The sequence below is a fragment of the Teleopsis dalmanni genome, chromosome 1, assembly GCF_002237135.1.
Source record: "Teleopsis dalmanni isolate 2A chromosome 1, ASM223713v2, whole genome shotgun sequence".
Taxonomy (NCBI): Eukaryota; Metazoa; Arthropoda; class Insecta; order Diptera; family Diopsidae; genus Teleopsis; species Teleopsis dalmanni.
The window spans coordinates 108,867,589-108,888,232 of record NC_051846.1 but is presented as its reverse complement, the minus strand read 5'-3'; the positions used below and the strand labels follow the sequence as shown (position 1 = coordinate 108,888,232).

Below are 20,644 nucleotides of genomic sequence, written 5' to 3'. Positions count from 1 at the left end.
TTTGTTTAATTGCCAGTTTAACTGTTGCAAGTGGAACACCAATTTCTAATAGATGAATATCAGGGAGAAGAGCCCCCGTCTTGGCAAGCTCGTCCGCCCTGCAGTTACCCGCAATATCCCTATGACCAGGAACCCAGATAAGTTGAACGTTAGCACACATAGCTAGGTCATTGAGAGAAACACGGCAATTTTGCGTAATAATTGATGAGGCTGAGGTGCTTACCAGTGATTTAACGGCAGCCTGACTGTCCGAGAAAATCGAATAGCTTTCTACAGAGGTACAATTGTCAAGGATCCATTTTACAACATAATGGATAGCCATTACTTCTGCTTGGAAAACACTACAGTAGTTAGGAAGTCGAAGCGAGACACTAAGACCTAATCTTTCCGAGAAAATGCCACAGCCGACTCGATTGTCTATTTTGGAGCCATCTGTGTAGATATCTATTGTATTAGGGGTAGATACTCTTCCAAGGGTCCAGTCTTCTCTGCTAGGTATAAGAACTTTAAACCCCTGGTTAAGGTCGGAGTAGGAACACTTGTAGTCGATTGATAAGGTGGCTGGAAGATCCTGATTCAGTATGATCGCATGTCCTGTATCAATTCTAGACCAGCGTGAAAGAGCATTTAGTCTGGTTGCTACAATCTTAGCTTGCTGTTTTACAAGAAGCCGCGATGGTAACCAGTGAAGCAGAGTGAAAAGGGCCTTAGTGGGAGTGGAGCGCAAAGCACCGGTGATTTGAAGAGCGGATATTCTCCTAGTTTTGTCAATAAGTTTGGAGTGACATGCCTTTTCAGTGGCTTGCCACCAGAAAGCAACCCCATAAAGCAGAGTAGGTTCAATAACTGCCGTATAGAGCCAATTTAAAATACGAGGTTGAAGACCCCAGCTACGACCTATAGCTCTTCTACAGCAGTAAGTGGCACACGTAGCTTTGCGGACTCTCTCAACCTTCCAATTGAGTTTAGAATCCATTATGAGGCCCAGATATTTGACGCTCGAGCTTAAGCTCAGTGTAATGTTTTTTATCTTGGGAAGGGAGAAGGAAGGAATTTTGTATTTTCTAGTGAAGAGAATGACCTCCGTCTTACCAGGGTTAATATCAAGATCAAATTCTCTACACCATTCGGTTATCGTGACGAGCGCGGAATTAATAACGTTCGATAAAACCTGGGGAAATTTACCCGATGAAGCGATAGCAATGTCATCGGCATAAGCTATTACGCTACATCCTGATCGTTCCAAAAGTTTCAGCAAGGTGTTAACCGCTATGTTCCACAACAGTGGGGAAAGTACCCCACCCTGTGGTGTTCCCCGACAAACTGTTCTACATGATTTAAAACTTCCGATATCGGAGGTGATAAATTCTTGTTTTGAGAAGGACCTCTACAAACTTCACCAGACTTTCATCAAGGTTTAGATTTGAAAGAGATTTAACGATACCATTTGGGCACACATTATTGAAAGCGCCTTCAATGTCTAGAAAAGTTGCAAGTGTATATTCCCTGAGAGAGATGGAATAATCAACTTGTGAAATGAGAGCATGAAGCGCCGTGTCGACAGACTTGCCTTTAGTGTATGCATGCTGTGATGAAGAAAGAAGTCCGGGGTTTATAGTGTTTCTGATATGAAGATCAAGAACCCTTTCCAGTACTTTTAGAAGGAAGGAGGACAGACTAATGGGCCTATAGTCTTTGGCGCTGGAGTGTGTCGTTCTCCCTACTTTGGGAAGGAATACTACTCGAGCGATTCTCCAACTACTGGGAATATACATAAGTTTAAGGCAGCTGTTATATATACTAAAAAGCCAGGGAAGAATGACAAATTCACCTTGTTGGATGTCGGCAGGAATGATGCCGTCCAGACCTGGAGACTTATATGGTTGAAAAGTTTTGATGGCCCACCTTATTTGCGTGTAGGTCACTTGAAAAGGATTGGAGATAGCCAGCGTAGGTGACTCGAACTGTGCTGATGCATACGCATCAGAGGCTACACTCCCTGGGAAATGAGTGTCTAGCAGAATATCTAAAGTTTCCTTGCTAGAGTTAGTCCATTGACCGTTGGGGCCCGGATACAATCTAGGGTCTTATGGGAGGAATTAAGAATTTTACGCAGTCGACTAGACTCAGAAGAAGTTTCTATGTTACCACAGAAATTTTTCCAAGCTGCTGTTTTGGCCCGCCGAATGGCATATTTAAATTCCCTAAGCTTTTCCTTATATAGTGCCCAATTACCGGTTGCTTTAGCATCATTGAAAAGTTTTCTACAACATTTGCGGAGATCTATAATATCTAGATTCCACCATGGTGGTTTAGGTTTTCCACGAAATATTGAGGGCTTACAAGCCGCATCTGTAGCGCCTTTGATTGCTGCCGTGAGGAGGTCGACTGTCCGTTCGATATCGGAGCAGTTCAAAATAGTGGGGGTGTCCGGCTGTAAGCTAGACTCAAGAGTTGATCGAAAAGTGGACCATTCGGTACGTTTCCTATTGACAGGCTTGGGTGATCTAATTATTTCAAAGTTCACCAACAGGTCCAGGTCAAACATTATGTATCTATGGTCCGAAAAGGAGCAGTCCTGTGATACAGACCAGTTTTTGAGAAAATTGGAAAAGTGTTCGCTAATGAGGGTAATGTCGAGTACTTCCGTTCGATTAGAAGTCATGAATGTTGGTTCACTACCTTTATTAGCGATCATAAAGTTGCCTGCAAGAATGAAATCAAAAAGACACTCACCTCGCTCGTTGGTGTCGGTGCTGCCCCACATTTCGTGATGTGCATTGGCATCGGCTCCAATAATAACCGGGATCGTTTAACTATTCGCCTCTGATGTCAGAAGCCTTAGAGAATCATGAGGTGGAGTGGCATCATGATCATGTGCCATGTAAGCTGAGACAATCCAAAGAGCCTTTGCCTCGTGTTCGATGGCCAAGGCTATGTTGTCGTTATTGCTAAATCTAGGAAGTAAAAAGGCATCAATGTTGTTTTTTACTAGAATACAAGATCTGGGTTTACCTTGACCTTCTACGAATACAATACGGTATCCGTTTGCATACAGACCACAAACCCGATTATTAACAACCCAAGGTTCCTGGATTAGAATGATGTCCTCTCCTTTATCAGCCAGGCGGAGGATTAAGGCTGCCGAGGCAGATTTCGAGTGTTGGAGGTTAATTTGCACAACCTTCAACATACCTACGTGTTTCCAACCACGGTGCTGTTCAGCTTGTCCTCGTCCGACATCGGTGAGGGTTCGCGGGACAGCGCCATATCTGTAAAAAGTTCGCCAACCAATTCGGATGACGAGAAAATACTGCCTCCATCGTCGGAGGAAAGGATACTGATTTTGTCACTTACCCCGTCTTCGGTGATATTAGTATCAGCAACAACAGCCCTGCAATCAGAGACCGGATCTGAAGAGACAACCCCAGAAGGTTGTTGTCGGGCGACTTGGGAGTCGCTTTTGTAAATTCTAAGGGTGACCGACCCGAAGCCATAGTTGATCACCCGATTTCGGGCTTGAAGGGGGGCGAGCGATTGTTCGTTAAGAACGACGAGAGCCTCTATGAAGTCGCCTCTGGGTTCGCTGACCTTAGCAACCTTCCAGTCGTGGGTAGGAAGATCTGGGTTGCTTGCCTTAAGAAGTGCGAGAATCTCCTCAGGCGAAGAGAGCTCCGAAGGAAGCCACACTTTGGAGCGAGGGCGCTGTGGAATATTATCCATAGAAACAGCTTTAAGCTGTGCGCCAGGCCAGAGTTCCCCAAGTTTACCAATTGCTTCTTTGTATATATCCGCCGAGCGTTGATCGGAACAAGCAATTATTTTTATATGACCCTGGTACCAGCCTGCGTCACGACAGCAAGGCGAAGGGCCAGGGTGAAGAGCCACGACTTCCATATAAACCTTCAGGAGAGCCCGCTCGACCTTTTTCCAGTTAACTGGGGAAATGGTGCCGTCACTGTTGCCAGTATCAATTATGGCCCAAGTCAGACTCTCCTTAATGATTTCACTAAGAGGTTTGGAGGGTTTTGAAGGTCCCAGCTTGGGACGCTTCGAAGATGTGGACGTTGCTGACTGTCCAGCCTGTTCAGTCGACCTTTGTCGTTTTTGCACAGGGGCAGAGGTATTTTTTATAAAATCGGCGGGACGGACTTTGACATTCTCCCTTGCCCAAGTTATTTTTGCCTTGTCGCTTTCTGTTAGCGAAGAAGGGTCGGCGGCGTTTAGCCTAGCAAGAATACGGTGAGCTGTCCTCCGTGTTCTATACGCCCTCGTCGAGGGGTTGACATGAGATTTTACACCGGAATTGGAGTTGGTGTTGGTTGCTGGTGGAGCGGTCAGCAAATTCGCTTTGACCGGTGCGCCTGCAGAAGAACAAGAGGCAGCGTTGCTACCTGGCATAGACGCCGAGGTGCTCGATGACGAAGCTGTGCTTAGTAATGCCGTCTGAGAGAGAGGTCTAGACGGATTGACAGACGCTTGCCTAGTAAGGCTTGAGCGTCCCCCCGAAGGGTTGGAGGTTTGTTTATTAGTTTTATTTTTATTATTATTCATTCTGTTGGGTCCCCACTCAAAGCCGCTATCTGAAACCCGTGAGTGTAGTCACCGGCGAAGATCCCATGGTTATCTATGCAAGTGCAGGGAGGCCATGCGAGGGTTGGCACCAGTCCTTATGGGAAACAGGTGCTCAGAGCCAGATCAGTGCTAATCGGGAGCCCAGCTACAACCGAACCTACACGGCCAACTTAATGGCGACGGATGCAGAACGTACTTTGAGGCCTGCCAGGGTTTTAACGGGACGGAGGCAGCCACAGACTTAGCCTGGAGCCGTTCACACGCGAGTGTCACCCCGGTGCTACCGTGTCAGAAGACAACTAGGTCCAGAAACCTGTAACCACCAGCCCAAGGCGATCAAAAACAGAGAAATTGATCAGTAGAGTAGTCCGAGGACGAAAAAGCGGTCGTTGCCAGCGGATACTGGAGCCCATGAAAGGGACAGTGTCCGGTGAGAGATAGATCATTTAGCATTACCCAGGGTGCACCACGTGGAGGCCATCTAACTTACACCCCGACACCTCGGATACTATCGCTCCTACGCCAAGCAATTCCTTGTGACCATCGCTTTACTCTAAGGGGGGAGGAGTTATAATTACTCACCAGGCCGCCACACAAGACGACAACATATGTTACGAGGAACGACATAAATCAATGTTTTCAAATTACGATATATAAAATGCATTACGATATTACAAAATCACTTATTGTTTTTCTATACAAAATATTTAGTATCATTCATTAAATCATTTATCGTATTTTCTTTTTTTACTTAGTCTTTTATTAAAAAATTGTTTGGTTTAGCATCAACTTAGCCTAACTCGCACACGTCCTAAATAATATTTACTGTCCGTACTTAACAAAGTCCAGCACTTCATTTAGCTTCTAGTAATAATCGAAGAAAGCATTGTTATTTGTGGATTTCGAGTAATTTGTTATTTTTTATGAACCATTGCATATTCTTTTGTAAATGCAACAACTGATGCATTCATATTGTGAACAATATGTGACACATTTATAGCTGTTTTACCATAAAATAAAAATAAAAATAAATAAAAAACACACTTATTGCTGATTGTCCATTTTATTTGGCATCTACTTGAAGTTAGTTGCTTATTCATACAAAAAAATTCATTTTTGGTTGTACTTTGCCGGTAGATGGCAATGTAAACGCCTCAGCTACTCCCTCCTCAGTGCGCTAGTCACGATGGAAATGTTGTTGCTGTGTCTGCAAACGTCACTTGCTTTTTGATGTCTGACCTTTTAACTGGATTGCTACATATTTTCAGTGGAGGCTTCATTTGCTGTGGATCTTCAACCGTGAATGCGGGTTTTAATCGCTCTGCAGCGACATTAACGTTTGTTCCATTTATTTCGATTGTAAAAAGACGGTCGTTAATGCGTTTGATAACTTTGAAGGGCCTTGAATATGGAGGTTCGAGTAGTTTTTTATTGTGATCAATGCGTAAAAATAATTGCGTGCATGTATAAAGATCCTTGTGAACAAATATATGTCTCTTGATGTGATCCGCTGCTGGAGTTGATTTAAAGTTTTGATTAAACTCTTTAAACTTGCATAAAAATGACTGCTGTTCATCTGTGTCAGATTCATCGCTGAAAAATTCATCCGACAATCTTAATGTCGTTCCATACAACATTTCAGCTGCAGAGGCATTTATGACTTCTTTCCAGACAGTTTTTATGCCCAGGAGAACCGTAGGTAGAGTCTCAAACCAGTTAAACTTAGTGCTGCACATTAACGCGATTTTTAATGATCTGTGCCATCTCTATATCATCCCGTTTGATGCTGGGTGATACGCAGTTGTTTGAATGCGTTTTGCACCTATTAGTCTACCAAGTGACTCAAAAAGTGCTGATTCAAATTGCGTACCTTGGTCGGTCGTTATAGTTTTAGGAGAACCAAATCTCGCAATCCATGTTGAATAAAATTGCGTTGCTACAGTTTCTGCAGACATGTCCTTTAAGGCCATGATTTCTGGCCACCGAGTGAACCTGTCGATCATCGTGAGGCAGTACCTATACCCTTTATGTTCAGGCACTATGATAATGTCTACATGTACGTGGTCAAATCGTTGACTTGTGTGTTGAAATTTTTTAGGAAGAAATTGATTATGCCGACTAAGTTTTGATTTCTGACATGCAATACAGGTTCGAGTCCACCGCGTAATGTTTTTTTTTAACGACGGCCAAACATACTTCTGACTTATTTGTTTTTTGTTGCTCTATTACCGGAATGGGATAAGTTGTGAACTGTGTCGAATATTCTTCGTCTTAAGGATTGAGGAATGAAAGGACGACCTGTAAAAGTAGAAGTGTCGCAAAAAATTTTAACGGTAGTTGGTACCTGTTGAAATTTGTTATTTCAACATATTTTGCGGGTTGTTACCCGGAGTTTCATTGCGTCATTCAATTTGTTGGCATTTGTAGTCATTGCGTAAGATGGTACTGGACTGTTGTCTAATATTCTATCAGCTATTTCTGCTAACTCATCTATACTTGTGGTTTTGCATGCTGTTAGAATGCATCGTACGTTGTTTGACATACGTTGCAACCACAGTGTTGTCAATGTCTCCTCTGAGACATTTGCGCCTGCTAACGTGCGCATTTCACGTACCAGTTGGCTTGGTTTTTTGTTTAAAAGTTCCAGAACAGTGAGCAACTTCATGAGCTGCTTTTCTGACAATTCGGAAAAACGAGAAATTAGTTCCTTGTTTAATTTGTCGTATTTACCTGTTTCAGGCGGATTTTTTGCATATCTGCAACTTGTTGCACCGTTTCTGCCTCCAGCGCAATGATTATTGTGTAGAACTTTGACAAATCTAAATCTAAATCTGGTTAAAAAGTTTCGCCTGGTTTTTGCAGTTTACGTTTTTTTTATTTTTTGAAGTTTGCGTGATTGTTTCTGTAGTGGTCACCAATTTATGGCTGTTGTGCCATAAGTTTATACAAAATAAAAAACATACTTATTGCTGATTGACTATTTTATTTGACGTCTACTTAAAGTTGGTTGCTTGTTCACACAAAAAAGATTATTTTTGGTTTTAATTTCCCGGTAGATGGCAAAGTGAACGCCACACATTAACCAGCTTAACACCATCTGGCGTGATGTAAAAACAAAATTATGAACAGTAACTAATATGACGTTTTCATTGGCCGAAAATGGCTCGTTTTGAATGAGCCATTTTGGAGTGTGTACATTCGTTGTAATTCATTTGTTCCCGTTTCTAACAGCTGATTTTTCAACTTGTCTATTGATTTGATTTTTGGCCTGTGCCAAAAAAAATGTTGCATGACGGTTATATATGCCTTCAAACCTTGCAATATAAACTTAAAACATATTTTTAATTTCGATTAATTACTTTTTGGGAAGTAGAAGTTCTAAAAAAAGGTGTATCGTTTTCATGAAAATACAACCACAAAACATTTGTTTACCTTTTTTTGTGGGACGCATTCATACAGAATGTATTAAAATGGAATGCATTCGCGCTTGTAATTTTGTATGCAAGAATGAGCTATTCAGCCAGTGTAAATACCGTATAACTTAATGGTCCAGCGTCCATTAATATTTAGCGCGTCTTTTCAGTAGCAAAAGAAAAAATCACATGATTACATGTAAAACAATTAATGGTCGTAAAATAATAAATATTAAAAACAGATTGTTAAGGTAGAAATTAAGTAATAAATAAATTATTTCACATTGTTAAATTGTGTCATTCAATTTATATTTTAAGCAATTTAGCAATTGTGAAATAATTTATTTTGAATATTTATGTTAAGCTGAGGCAACAACTTAACTGGAGCAACGGTGAAATATGCAACGTTGCATTTTGCATTATTAACAGTGTTCCAATTAATTTGTTGCTGAGGTATAATTATTATTAATAAAATTATTGCACAAAAATTGTATAAAAGAAATTGAAACAATAAAGAAAGTAATCAATCAATAAAAACTATTCTTTGATTCTCGTCTAAAAACCTAATTCTGCTTTATATAGAGTAAGTTTCAAGTGCTTAATCTATAACCAATTAGCAATATTCAATAAGTTAAAGTGCTTATTGAATATTATAAGGATTAAGGTATTTTAAATATACATAAATTTTGGTGACCCCGACGTGATCGACGTAGATCAAGGACGTAAATCAAGGACGTGACCAAAGATCACGATCACATACTACTTCATTAAGGCGTCGAAGCAAGAGCACAACAGTGTGAGCTTCAAGCAGATAAAAGGCAAAAGCACAACAAGTGTGAGCTTTCAATAAAATAGCAAGAGCACAACAGTGTGAGCTGCGAACACATTACAAGCACCAAGGTACCTGATTTGCTGGAAACAAATATGGAAACTTTTGAGGGGCTAATTCTCGAACAGCAACAACTGGGTCAATTAATCCAGAAATTGATTTCGAATTTCAAAGAGGATCCAAAAGAAAGGAAATTGAATAAGGCTTACTTTGAAGAACGTAAAAGGCGTTTAACTAATATATGGTCTGAATTTGAAGAAAATGACAACCGTATCAGAGAGTTGTCAGATGTCGAAACCACTCATGAATATTTTACTAATGAGGATTATTTAAAAACTAAAGACTTAGCAGAATGTTACATTGCTCGATTCACTCAGCAACTACAGGAGTTCAGTGATGAAGCAAATCTCAGCAAGAAGTCGCAAGTATCTAAACAAACAGAAATTTCATGTCTCATTAACAAGCAAATGGGAATGAAAATATCATTAAAACGACTATTGGAGAAGGTCCAAGGAGATTTGGGATCAAACACGTTTACTGCGTTGGAAATATACAAAATAAAAATCAACAAGTTGTGGCAAGAAATTGAGGAACTCAATTTTAATATATGGGAAATCGCTAGTGACCCACTATCAATTGGTTACAATATAGACGAATATCAACAATTAGAGGAATTAATACAACAAACTTTGATTTCAATTTCTGAGCTGATAATAACAAAACAACCACATGTAGTTACAACAGAGGTAACTAACAATCCAATTCAATTACCGAAGGTGTCTATACCGAGATTTGACGGAGATTATCTTAAATGGACACAATTTTATGATATGTTCTCTCAAATGGTAGACAACCAATCACTACCCAAGGTACAAAAGATGTGGTTTTTAAAAAATAATTTATCAGGAGAAGCAGAGAGGCTCATCAGACATCTGCCAACTACCAATGATAGTTACGACGTAGCATGGAAGATACTTCAGGAGAGATACAGGAATAAGAGGATATTAACAACCATGTTAATACAACGGCTGCTCGGACAACCTCAATGCTCTGGCACTGCAATGTCTCTAAAGTCACTACATGATGTCATACATGAATGTTTGTTGGCATTAAATAACTTAAATGTTCAAACAGTTCATTGGGATCCACTCCTCCTTCATTTATTAACAAAGAAGCTGGATGCAACTACACATACGTTGTATGAGCAATCATTGGCAAGGCCAAAGGAATTACAATCAATGACAGGGTTTCTAAGTTTCATTGAAACACGTTTTCAAACTCTGGAAGCAATCGGCCAAAAGAGTACTACCAATAATAACGTAAAGGTATGTAATACCGCAACAATCAACAAATCAACCAGGCAATCATGCATATATTGTAAGCAAGATTTACATCAAATATACCAATGCAAAGGGTTCTTACAAGCAAATACTTTTGAACGACTACAATTTGTTAAAAAACAAAACTTATGTCGTAACTGTTTGCGACCAGGTCATATAGCATACAACTGTAAATCAGGCAATTGTATCAAATGTAATCAAAAACACAACTCTTTACTACATGTAAACTCATGGGTTAATGGCACTGAAAAACAAACAACAATACCAAAGTCTAACAATACTCAACGCAATGTAAGCACAGGTTTAAGCGTTGATCATCAAGCATCATTAACTATTGCAAGAAAGGACAATAAACAGCAATATGTATTCTTAGGAACAGCAACTATAAGATTATTGGCACATAACGGCCAAGAAATTCAATGTAGAGCATTATTAGACTCAGGTTCTCAAGTTAATTTAATGACCGAGAGGGTAGCTCATCGACTAGGAATAACTCCAAAAGCAACATCAATGCGTATAAATGGAGTTGGTAACACCACAAAGGGTGCTCGTCAAAGAATCAGCACTGTCTTTAAATCAATGAATAGCAATTTCAATACAAATTTAGAAGCATTTGTGTTACCACATATTATTGCTCCACAACCAACACAATGTGTCAATATCAGTTCATGGAACATTCCAAAAAATATTACATTAGCTGATCCTAACTTCAATGAGCCACAAAAAATAGACGTATTATTAGGAGCTGAATTTTATCCACATCTCTTAACGTCAGGGCAAATCCAATTGGGAGTCAACAAACCAATACTCCAGAATACTACTCTTGGATGGGTTGTAAGTGGCAAACTATCAGAAACAGCAAAAGGTGACGCTGTCTGTTGTATGTTTAGCGAAGAAGAAGATTCGCTAAATAATCTCCTCGTCCGATTTTGGGATCTTGAAGAATCAGCACAAAATTCAAAACTACTGTCTGATCAAGAAAAATTATGTGAAACTCATTTTGTGGAAAACTTGAAACGTACTAAAGAAGGCAGATTTATTGTGAAATTGCCACTTATTGACAGTGTATCAACATTAGGATCCTCTAGTGAAATTGCACAACGCAGATTTTTCTCTCTTGAACGACGGCTGTCAAAAAATGAAGCATTAAGGGCACAATACGTGCAGTTTATGACTGAGTATAAAGATCTCGGTCACATGGAAGAAATTCAACCTGATGACATCATGGCCTCACATTATTTCATTCCTCATCATTGCGTGATAAAACCAGATAGCACCACGACAAAATTACGTGTTGTGTTTAATGCATCTAGTAAAACTTCATCAGGTCGATCATTAAATGACATTATGCATACTGGTCCTGTGGTACAGAGCGATCTATTCTCAATATTATTACGATTCAGAATTCCAAGATACGCTTTCACAACGGACATTGAGAAAATGTATAGGCAAATACTTATTCACCCAGAAGATCAAATGCTACAATTAATCATTTGGAGAAATAATCCACAAGAGCCGCTACGATTTTATAAACTAAAAACTGTGACATATGGGACTCGATCAGCTCCATACTTAGCTACCAAATGTTTACAAACTTTAGCTAGAGAAAGTTCTGGTACTTATCCATTTGGAGCAGAGACCCTAAGAAGAGATTTCTATGTCGATGATGGATTATGTGGTTCTAACAGTCTGATAGAGGCTAAGGTGATTCAAGAACAACTAATTAACATTTTGAAATCATATGGTTTTAAGCCAAGAAAATGGTGCGCTAATCACCCACAATTACTACAAAACATTTCACCACATGATCAAGAAGTCTGTTGGGATATTTCTACTTGTTCGTTCAAAACAGCTAAGACTTTGGGAATGATTTGGACACCACAGCTTGATAATTTGTGCATAACAACAAGTATAACACCATGTACAACTTTTACTAAGCGTTCAGTAGCTTCAGACTTAGCAAGAGTTTATGACCCATTGGGATTGGTAGCACCAATCATAGTCACAGCAAAAATATTTGTTCAACGAATTTGGGAATTAAAGACGACCTGGGATGATCCGTTACCTCATGAATATGAAGCCGAATGGGTTAAGTTTCGGTCAAGACTGCAAGAAATTAATAATATGATCATTCCGAGACATGTTTTAAACCACGAAATTCCATTAGATATTCAATTACATTGCTTTGTAGATGCATCTGAAAAGGCATATGGAGCAGCAATCTATGTAAGAGCGATTCTAAAAACAGGTACAATCACAGTACGGCTACTTTGCTCAAAATCAAGAGTAGCGCCATTAAGAAGGCAAACAATTCCACGATTAGAATTGTGTGCAGCATTTCTGGGAGCCCAACTGTTAGCGAAGGTTAAACAAGATCTTGTATACGATAACCACAAATCTTTTTTATGGACAGACTCACAAGTTGTATTATACTGGATCAACTCTAACTCAAATATTTTTCAAACATTTGTAGCACATAGAGTAGTACGAATTCATGAAATATCTAATGCAAGCCAATGGTGTCATGTAAGGTCCAAATTAAATCCAGCAGATCACCTATCAAGGGGTTTACAACCTACGGAATTACATTCCAGTCACATGTGGTTTTTTGGACCACTGCTTATATATGGAAGGGAATCATAATGGCCAGGTCCAATTGCTCAGGAACATCTTATAACTGATCATTCTGAAACCAAAGGGAGGGCGCTTGAAATGCAATGCTCAACACAACCTTCAATCGTAACTTCAGCAATCACCAGCATTACTGAAGATTTCATCTATAAGATCAATTATAGAAACTCGTTTGCAAGATTGCAACGAATCATTGCGTACGCACTACGATTTGTAAAATACTCCAAAGGCAAAGACAACAGGCACACTACCTCTTTAATATTAAGTCCAGACGAGTTGAACTCATCATTACAAATAATCATACGTATAATACAACAAAGCGATTTCAGGGAAGAATTGCAGCAATTACACTCAAATGGAACAGTGCACAAAACTAGTTCTCTCTCTAGTTTAAGTCCATTCTTAGATAGTAACGGAATTCTAAGAGTCGGAGGTCGACTTTCATCATCACTTATAGCTTATGATACCAAACATCCAATGGTATTGCCATATAATGATCCAATTGTGAAAACTGTTTTCGTTGATGTTCATAGAAAAAACATGCATTGTGGTGCACAAGCATTATTGTCACAAATCCGACTTCAATTTTGGCCCATCAAGGGAAAGATAATGGCTCGATCAACGGTTCAACATTGTGTCCGCTGCACAAGAAGCAGACCAACAACATTTCAACAAATAATGGGTCAGTTACCACCAGCTAGAGTTCAACCTTCAAGGCCATTCTACAATGCAGGAGTAGATTTTTGTGGACCATTTTGGGTTCATTACAAAATCAGAGGAAAAAGACCACACAAGGTCTATGTAGCAGTGTTTTGTTGTTTTGCCACAAAAGCAGTCCATTTAGAAGTGGTGAGCGACTTAACTTCTGATGCATTTATTGGTGCACTGAAGAGGTTCATAGCTCGACGAGGACATTGCAAGACGCTGCATTGTGACAATGCTACAAATTTTGTTGGTGCGAACAATAAATTAAATGAATTATCCGAACTGCTACGTAGAACTTCTGTTCAAAATAAAATAGTTCAAACATGCAGTGATAAATTAATCATATTTAAATTCATTCCACCTCGAACTCCACATTTCGGGGGTCTTTGGGAGGCAGCTGTTAAATCAGCTAAATATCATTTAGTTCGAAGTACATCAACAGCTTCATTAACCTATGAAGAGTTGGAAACGATCATTGTGGAAATTGAAGCAATATTGAACTCAAGACCATTAACACCAATGTCATCAGATCCAAACGATCTTGCCGCATTGACACCAGGTCACTTCCTAATTGGTGAACCACTTACTTCACCTATAGACACCAATGTTCATGGGACAAATCACAACCTACTTACTAGGTGAAAATTGGTTTCTCATTTGAGACTTGAATTTTGGAAAAGATGGAACGCTGAGTACTTAACAGAACTACAACAGCGACATAAATGGAAGGTTCCTGTTGACAATGTCAAAGAAAACACGTTGGTCATAATCAAGGAAGACAATACAGCTCCACTCAATTGGCCCTTAGGTCGTGTTACAAAAGTGTTTCACGGCGATGACGGCATGGTACGAGTAGTGGAAGTGAAGACAGTTGCAGGAATTTGTAAACGACCTATTCATCGGCTTGCTCCACTGTTTCGAGAAGATGAAGAGAAAGAAGAAAAACGAAAACATCATTCAAACATAAGCCAGGAAGATACCTTGGTAGTTCCATCAAAGAAAATAAAGTTGCCCCAACAAACAACATTATTCGCAATTATTCTCACACTATTCTTTCTGCCAATTATATTGGGCAATCCTGTAACCACAACACAGCTTAATTCAAGTATTGGTCTCTACTTCGAAAATATGGGCACTGTTCAGATGGTAACAGGTGAATGGAAAATGGTTGTTTATTATGAATTAGCTCCGGTACAGACCCAATGTAACACATTCGTTAATGGAATTTCTGCACTAGATAAATTGTGCATCAAACTACAGCAGGGTTCGGCTTGTCACACGCTCGTAGGTACGTTTGAGCATACAAGAGATGATATCCTACAGGAGAAGATTTTATTAAACAACAGACGAGATAAACGAGGAGCCATAAACCTCGTTGGAAATGTGGCAAAGGCTTTATTTGGGGTTCTGGACTCAAATTATGCAGAGGATATGTCACAAACAATAAATCAGCTAAAGGAAGATGATAACCACCTAGCTAGATTGCTGCAGAATCAAACCTCCATAATAGATTCAACATTAAATATACTTAAACGTGATGAAGAAACTGTTAATAGTCAACTTGGTCAACTTCAAGATCAAATTAGCCAAGTACTAAATCGAATCGACAATGAAACCGAACAAATTAAAATTACGCAGATATTCATATCAATTGCAATACAATTGACACTGATGGGTGCTAATTTGCAAAGAATACAAGCGGAAATTATAAATGTTTTAATTGACTCTCATCACGGAAAAATAAGTCCTCTATTGTTATCACCTCAACAACTAAAAAATGAGATTAAGCATATAAGAAGTCATATTCCGCCATCTCGACGATTTCCGGTTAATCAAGATGATTTAGTTCAACTCTACAGAATAATGGAAATATCTGGAGCAGTAACTAAGGAACAAATCATATTTGTTATTAAGGTACCACTTATAGATTCCTATGACATGGAACTATTCAGAATATTACCCATACCAACAGTTATAAACAACACCATTTTAACAATCAAAAGTGATGTCTCGTTTATAGCAGTAAACACATTTCGAGATCAATACATTCCCCTGCGAGAAAATGAGCTAGATAATTGTCAAATTCCGAACAAGGCGGTGTATATTTGTTCTAGAAAGCATATAAAACTAGGCAGATACTCAGAAACTCATACGTGTGAGATAGAATTATTTAATAATCGAACCACAACAAGCTGCAGATTAACACAGTTATCCAATAAGATGGTTTGGACGAAAATGGAACAAACAAATCAATGGATATATGCTACAGTGAATAAAACTGAGATGTCATCTGTTTGCGGAACACAATTAAATCAAGTCACAATAGAAGGATCGGGCATTCTAACTTTACGACCAGAATGTACAATAAGAAACAATCTAGTTACAATTCAAGGTCATTACTCGTTGCCATCTGTAGTTCATTCATCATTTGTTCATGTAGAACAGCTTGCATCCATAACTACACCAAATGAAATAAAAACAATCATCAACAAGGCTGACGATCATCTTGAAACACAACTGAAAGAACTATCCATGTTACATCAAAGGTTAAAGGCTATGGATAAGTTTTCAGTTAAGGCCGAACCAGTTTCTCAACCACACCATATAATTAGTTACGTGGGAACTATTTTACTGCTGACATTGTGTTGCACTTACATAATATACAAATCTATGAAGAAGTGTAAACAAACCCGACGAAAAGATGATTCACCTCAATCTGAGTCCACAGCATATCCACAACCTACCCCAAGACGGCAACAGCTCGTTGTGGAAGTATAAGTAGTTGAGTTATTATTATACTACTCAACGGAGGGGAGAATGTTAAGGTAGAAATTAAGTAATAAATAAATTATTTCACATTGTTAAATTGTGTCATTCAATTTATATTTTAAGCAATTTAGCAATTGTGAAATAATTTATTTTGAATATTTATGTTAAGCTGAGGCAACAACTTAACTGGAGCAACGGTGAAATATGCAACGTTGCATTTTGCATTATTAACAGTGTTCCAATTAATTTGTTGCTGAGGTATAATTATTATTAATAAAATTATTGCACAAAAATTGTATAAAAGAAATTGAAACAATAAAGAAAGTAATCAATCAATAAAAACTATTCTTTGATTCCCGTCAAACCTAATTCTGCTTTATATAGAGTAAGTTTCAAGTGCTTAATCTATAACCAATAAGCAATATTCAATAAGTTAAAGTGCTTATTGAATATCATAAGAATTAAGGCTTTCAAATTATACAATTACTTCGGAGATACAATTAATAATTAAATTGTAATTCAGAAATACCACACTGGTGATCCCGAAAAGAACAAGCAACGACATCAGTGAAATTGGGCCAAGAAGTAGCAATATGAATACAGACAATGAATAAACAAATCAGCAACTTGAATACAAGCAGGACGTAGGAGCAGTTAGCATAATTAAGTTGCCTCAGTTTTTCCAGTCGGATTCAGAATTGTGGTTTCAAAAATAAAGGGATTTTTATACGTGCATCGGATTACTGCAAAAGCGTAAAAATTTTACAAGGTAATAACAGCAATAGATACAGACACTTTACATTAGGACGCAGACATTGCGAAGTGTCCTTCCACGTCAAAAATATATATAACTTTAAAAAATGAGTTAGCAAAGAGATGTGGTAAGTCGAAACAAAAACAGTTTGTGAAATTATTGACGAACTTAGAGCTATCAAACAAACAGCCATCGCAACTACTCAGAGAAATGCGAAATGTAACCGGCACTCACGTTACTGTGGAAGCATTGGCAGGCCTCAGACTACAACGGTTACCCAGTAATTAAAATAGATCAAATAGCAGAATTGGCCGATCGAATTATGGACAACATGGCATCTTCGCAGTATGTTATGGCTACGTCACAGTGCACTGATGCGACAGTTAGCCATGAGAAGAAAACGGTTCCATCTCTACAATCGAGAGTACTAGCACTTGAAACTTCAGTCCAGCAGCTAATAGCAAATGTCAGCAGGTTGACATCAGCACTCAGATCTGTTCGTTATATTCGAAGGAGCAGCAGGCAGTGCAGCCCAAGCCGCAACAATTTATGCTTTCACTACGCATGTTTTTATGTCAATGCTACGAAACGCCAACAACAATGTAATTTCTCTGTAACATTGAATGAGCGAAATTCCAACTTGGGAAACACTAATCGTTATAACCAGTGTGCAGCAGGCGATAACAAGTCGTTTAACTCCAAAAGCGAAAACAACCCTCATGTTCGTGATAGAAGGAATATGTTAAATCAAATTTTTATGTCAACACTGGCTCAGCAATATCCATCACTTCATTTCTTTTCACTGTACAAAACACAAATGTAATTTCAGAATACATCAAACTTTATGCAGCCAACAATACAACAATAAACGCTTACGGCATTCGAAGAATGAACATTGATTTGGGACTTCCACATAACTTCAGCTGGAACTATATTATTGCTAATGTAAAGTTATCAATGGGCGCAGATTTTTCATCGGTTGGTTCCGGGTTGTTGCCATTGCATTTATAAATAGTAGAATACAGTGTTTTAAGTATTTATTTTTAATATTTATTTATTAGGCCACTTGCTTAAATCTAACAATATTTCTATATTTGATATCTAAACTGTAACCTTATTCAGAGTAATACAGGATATTCGGTAATAGCCAGAGTATTCTTGTTATTGGTTCCTCGTAACTCGATGCCGATGTTTGCTTAAGATTGAAAGGTTAATAAAGTTTTAAAGTCGTAGGGATAGTCGTAATGTTTTTTTACAGTGATCACATTTTTTACACAACACAGTGATCACAAATTTAAATAAATAAATTGAGACAGTGACTCTATATAAAAATCTGATAAAATTGTGCCCGAATAAATACACAGCAGTTCTTACATAGCCTCGACACGTCTAACTTATCTCACTATTCTCTATGGAAAGCAAATAAAAAAGTAAATAATACGATAGATTAACGACCCCCACTTAAAAAAACAGATAATACTTGGACGAAAAAACCGTCTGAAAAAGCTCAACTTTTCGTAAGCCATCTAAAAAACGTTTTTACTCCACTGATATGACTGGCGATCCAGCAATAGATGTCAATGTTTCCAAATTTTAAAAGCGAGAAATAATTTCTACAATTAAATCTCTTAAAAATCAAAAGACACCTGGGTATGACATCATAACTGCTGAAATCCTTAAAAAACTTCCAAATGTTCCTTTAATATTTATTAGTCATCTTTTAAATGCATTCTTATTAAAAAGTTTCATCCCAGCTCAATAGAAAGTTGCCGAAATAAAGATGATACTAAAACCAGAAAAACCAGCTGAAGATGTAAAATCCTATCGTCCAGTAAGCCTCCTTCCCATTCTTTCAAAAGTTGTAATGAATCTTTCTTGTGGTTCGTATGAAGCTGGGGTTGAACTCAGCCATCGCCAAGGTCCACACAAGAAATTTATTTGGTGGGACCCAGTGACTTCTGATTGCTCCAAAGTGATTGATTGCGAAACAAGCTGACCGAAACTAAATAAAATCGATGTTGAACTGAGTTGGAGATGTGTTGCAAATACTAACACGGCAGACAGCCGACACGATATAACACAGACATACGTGACTGTTAAAGCTACGTGTATTGTGTTATAGGTCGCAGATAACACGCCGTTCACTGTTAAAGCGTCCAGGGGCCAGAGACGTTAGGTTACTGTTAAAGCTACCTTTCGCTTCCGACACTATGGTATAGACACACGTGACTGTTAAAGCTACGTGTGTTATACCCCGTGCAACCTAGATTCAGATACTATTAAAGCCCTGAATCTTGCTTACCTCTGTCTACCAAACGTGCTGTTGTATATCTATATTTGGCTCACCCTTCTAATTCTTCACCACTCGGAGGAAATTGATAAAGATTATAATTTAACAATTAAGTAGTTTTGTTAGCGAACTCCAGTTTTCATATATTTATTTTATTTACAAATAAAATTCTACTTATAAATCAACAAAATCAATTCTATGCATATATCTCTTTAATTTAAAATAAAGTTTAAATTTTCACAGATTAAAAGAAAGTTACTAGAATTTATATATTAACACAATTCTTTAATTTCATATACAGAATCCAGTCTTTGTATATATTTACTTTGTTTACATTTCAATTTTTAATTTCCATAAGTTACAAGAAAATATTATATCTTAGCAAATGTATAATTCCACTTATAAATCAATAACATCAATTCTACACATATGTCTCTTTAGTTTAAAATAAAATTTAAATTTTCACAGATTAGGAGAAAGTTACTAGAATTTATATATTAACAATTCTTTAATTTCACGTACAGGATCCAGTCTTTGTTTATATTTACTTTGTTTAAATTTCAATTTTTAATTTCCATATGTTACAAGAAAAATATTAAAATATCTTAGCAAATGAATAATTTCACTTATATATTAACACAATAGTCTCAGCTGACGAATCCACAACCACAATTTTTCCTCGTACCTTTAGTTGTTGAATAAATCAAAAAAGAAGAAAGCTTCTTCCTGGCGCACGCACTTTTATCAACGGTGCCGGCTGTAATTACGTTAAAGTTCAATGACCGTTGATCGAAGCTCGTTAACTGACCCCTCTGCAATGCACCAGTGAAAGTCCAGCTTTAGGGCGAATTCCATTTCTTACTCTTGTGGAAGCTGGAACTTGTTTTTATTCTTTAAGGTTTGGCCTAGTTCCACAACTTTGCATAAAAGCTTTTTTAGTTTGACAGTTCTTTTGTTTTGATTCCATAATTTTACAATGTGTTGTGCCGGTCGAAGTGTTTTTTTTTTAAAACGTGTTTTTTTTTGTTTTTAAAAACAAAAGATAAATTATAATCAAATAATTATAATTATAATTAATAAAACAATCAATTTAAAAAATGAGTATTACTTCGATTGCTGGATGTTTGTTGTTGTGGGGTGGCCTGTTGCGGTTTGGTATAGCGTGTGGTGATACTGTATTGCGGGAGGCTGCGGTGAGTTGGTTAAGTTTATGTTCTTATACGTACTTAACAATTTTTGTTGCAGGAACCGTCGATCACATATATTCAAGTGAGTGTTGTTTTTTGTGTAGGCAGCTATACCCACGACGTTGTACCAATCAAATTTTAAATTTATAAA

General features: G+C 38.0%; 1 protein-coding gene across 1 annotated transcript; it reads left to right on the top strand.

Annotated features, from left to right (window-relative positions):
• The first annotated feature begins 8,912 nt into the window (after window positions 1–8,912).
• Window positions 8,913–12,800, top strand: LOC119665490. The gene has a single exon (XM_038074712.1). It carries the CDS (start codon window positions 8,913–8,915, stop codon window positions 12,798–12,800), a length of 3,888 nt encoding a protein of 1,295 aa, XP_037930640.1.
• Window positions 12,801–20,644: the final 7,844 nt, after the last annotated feature.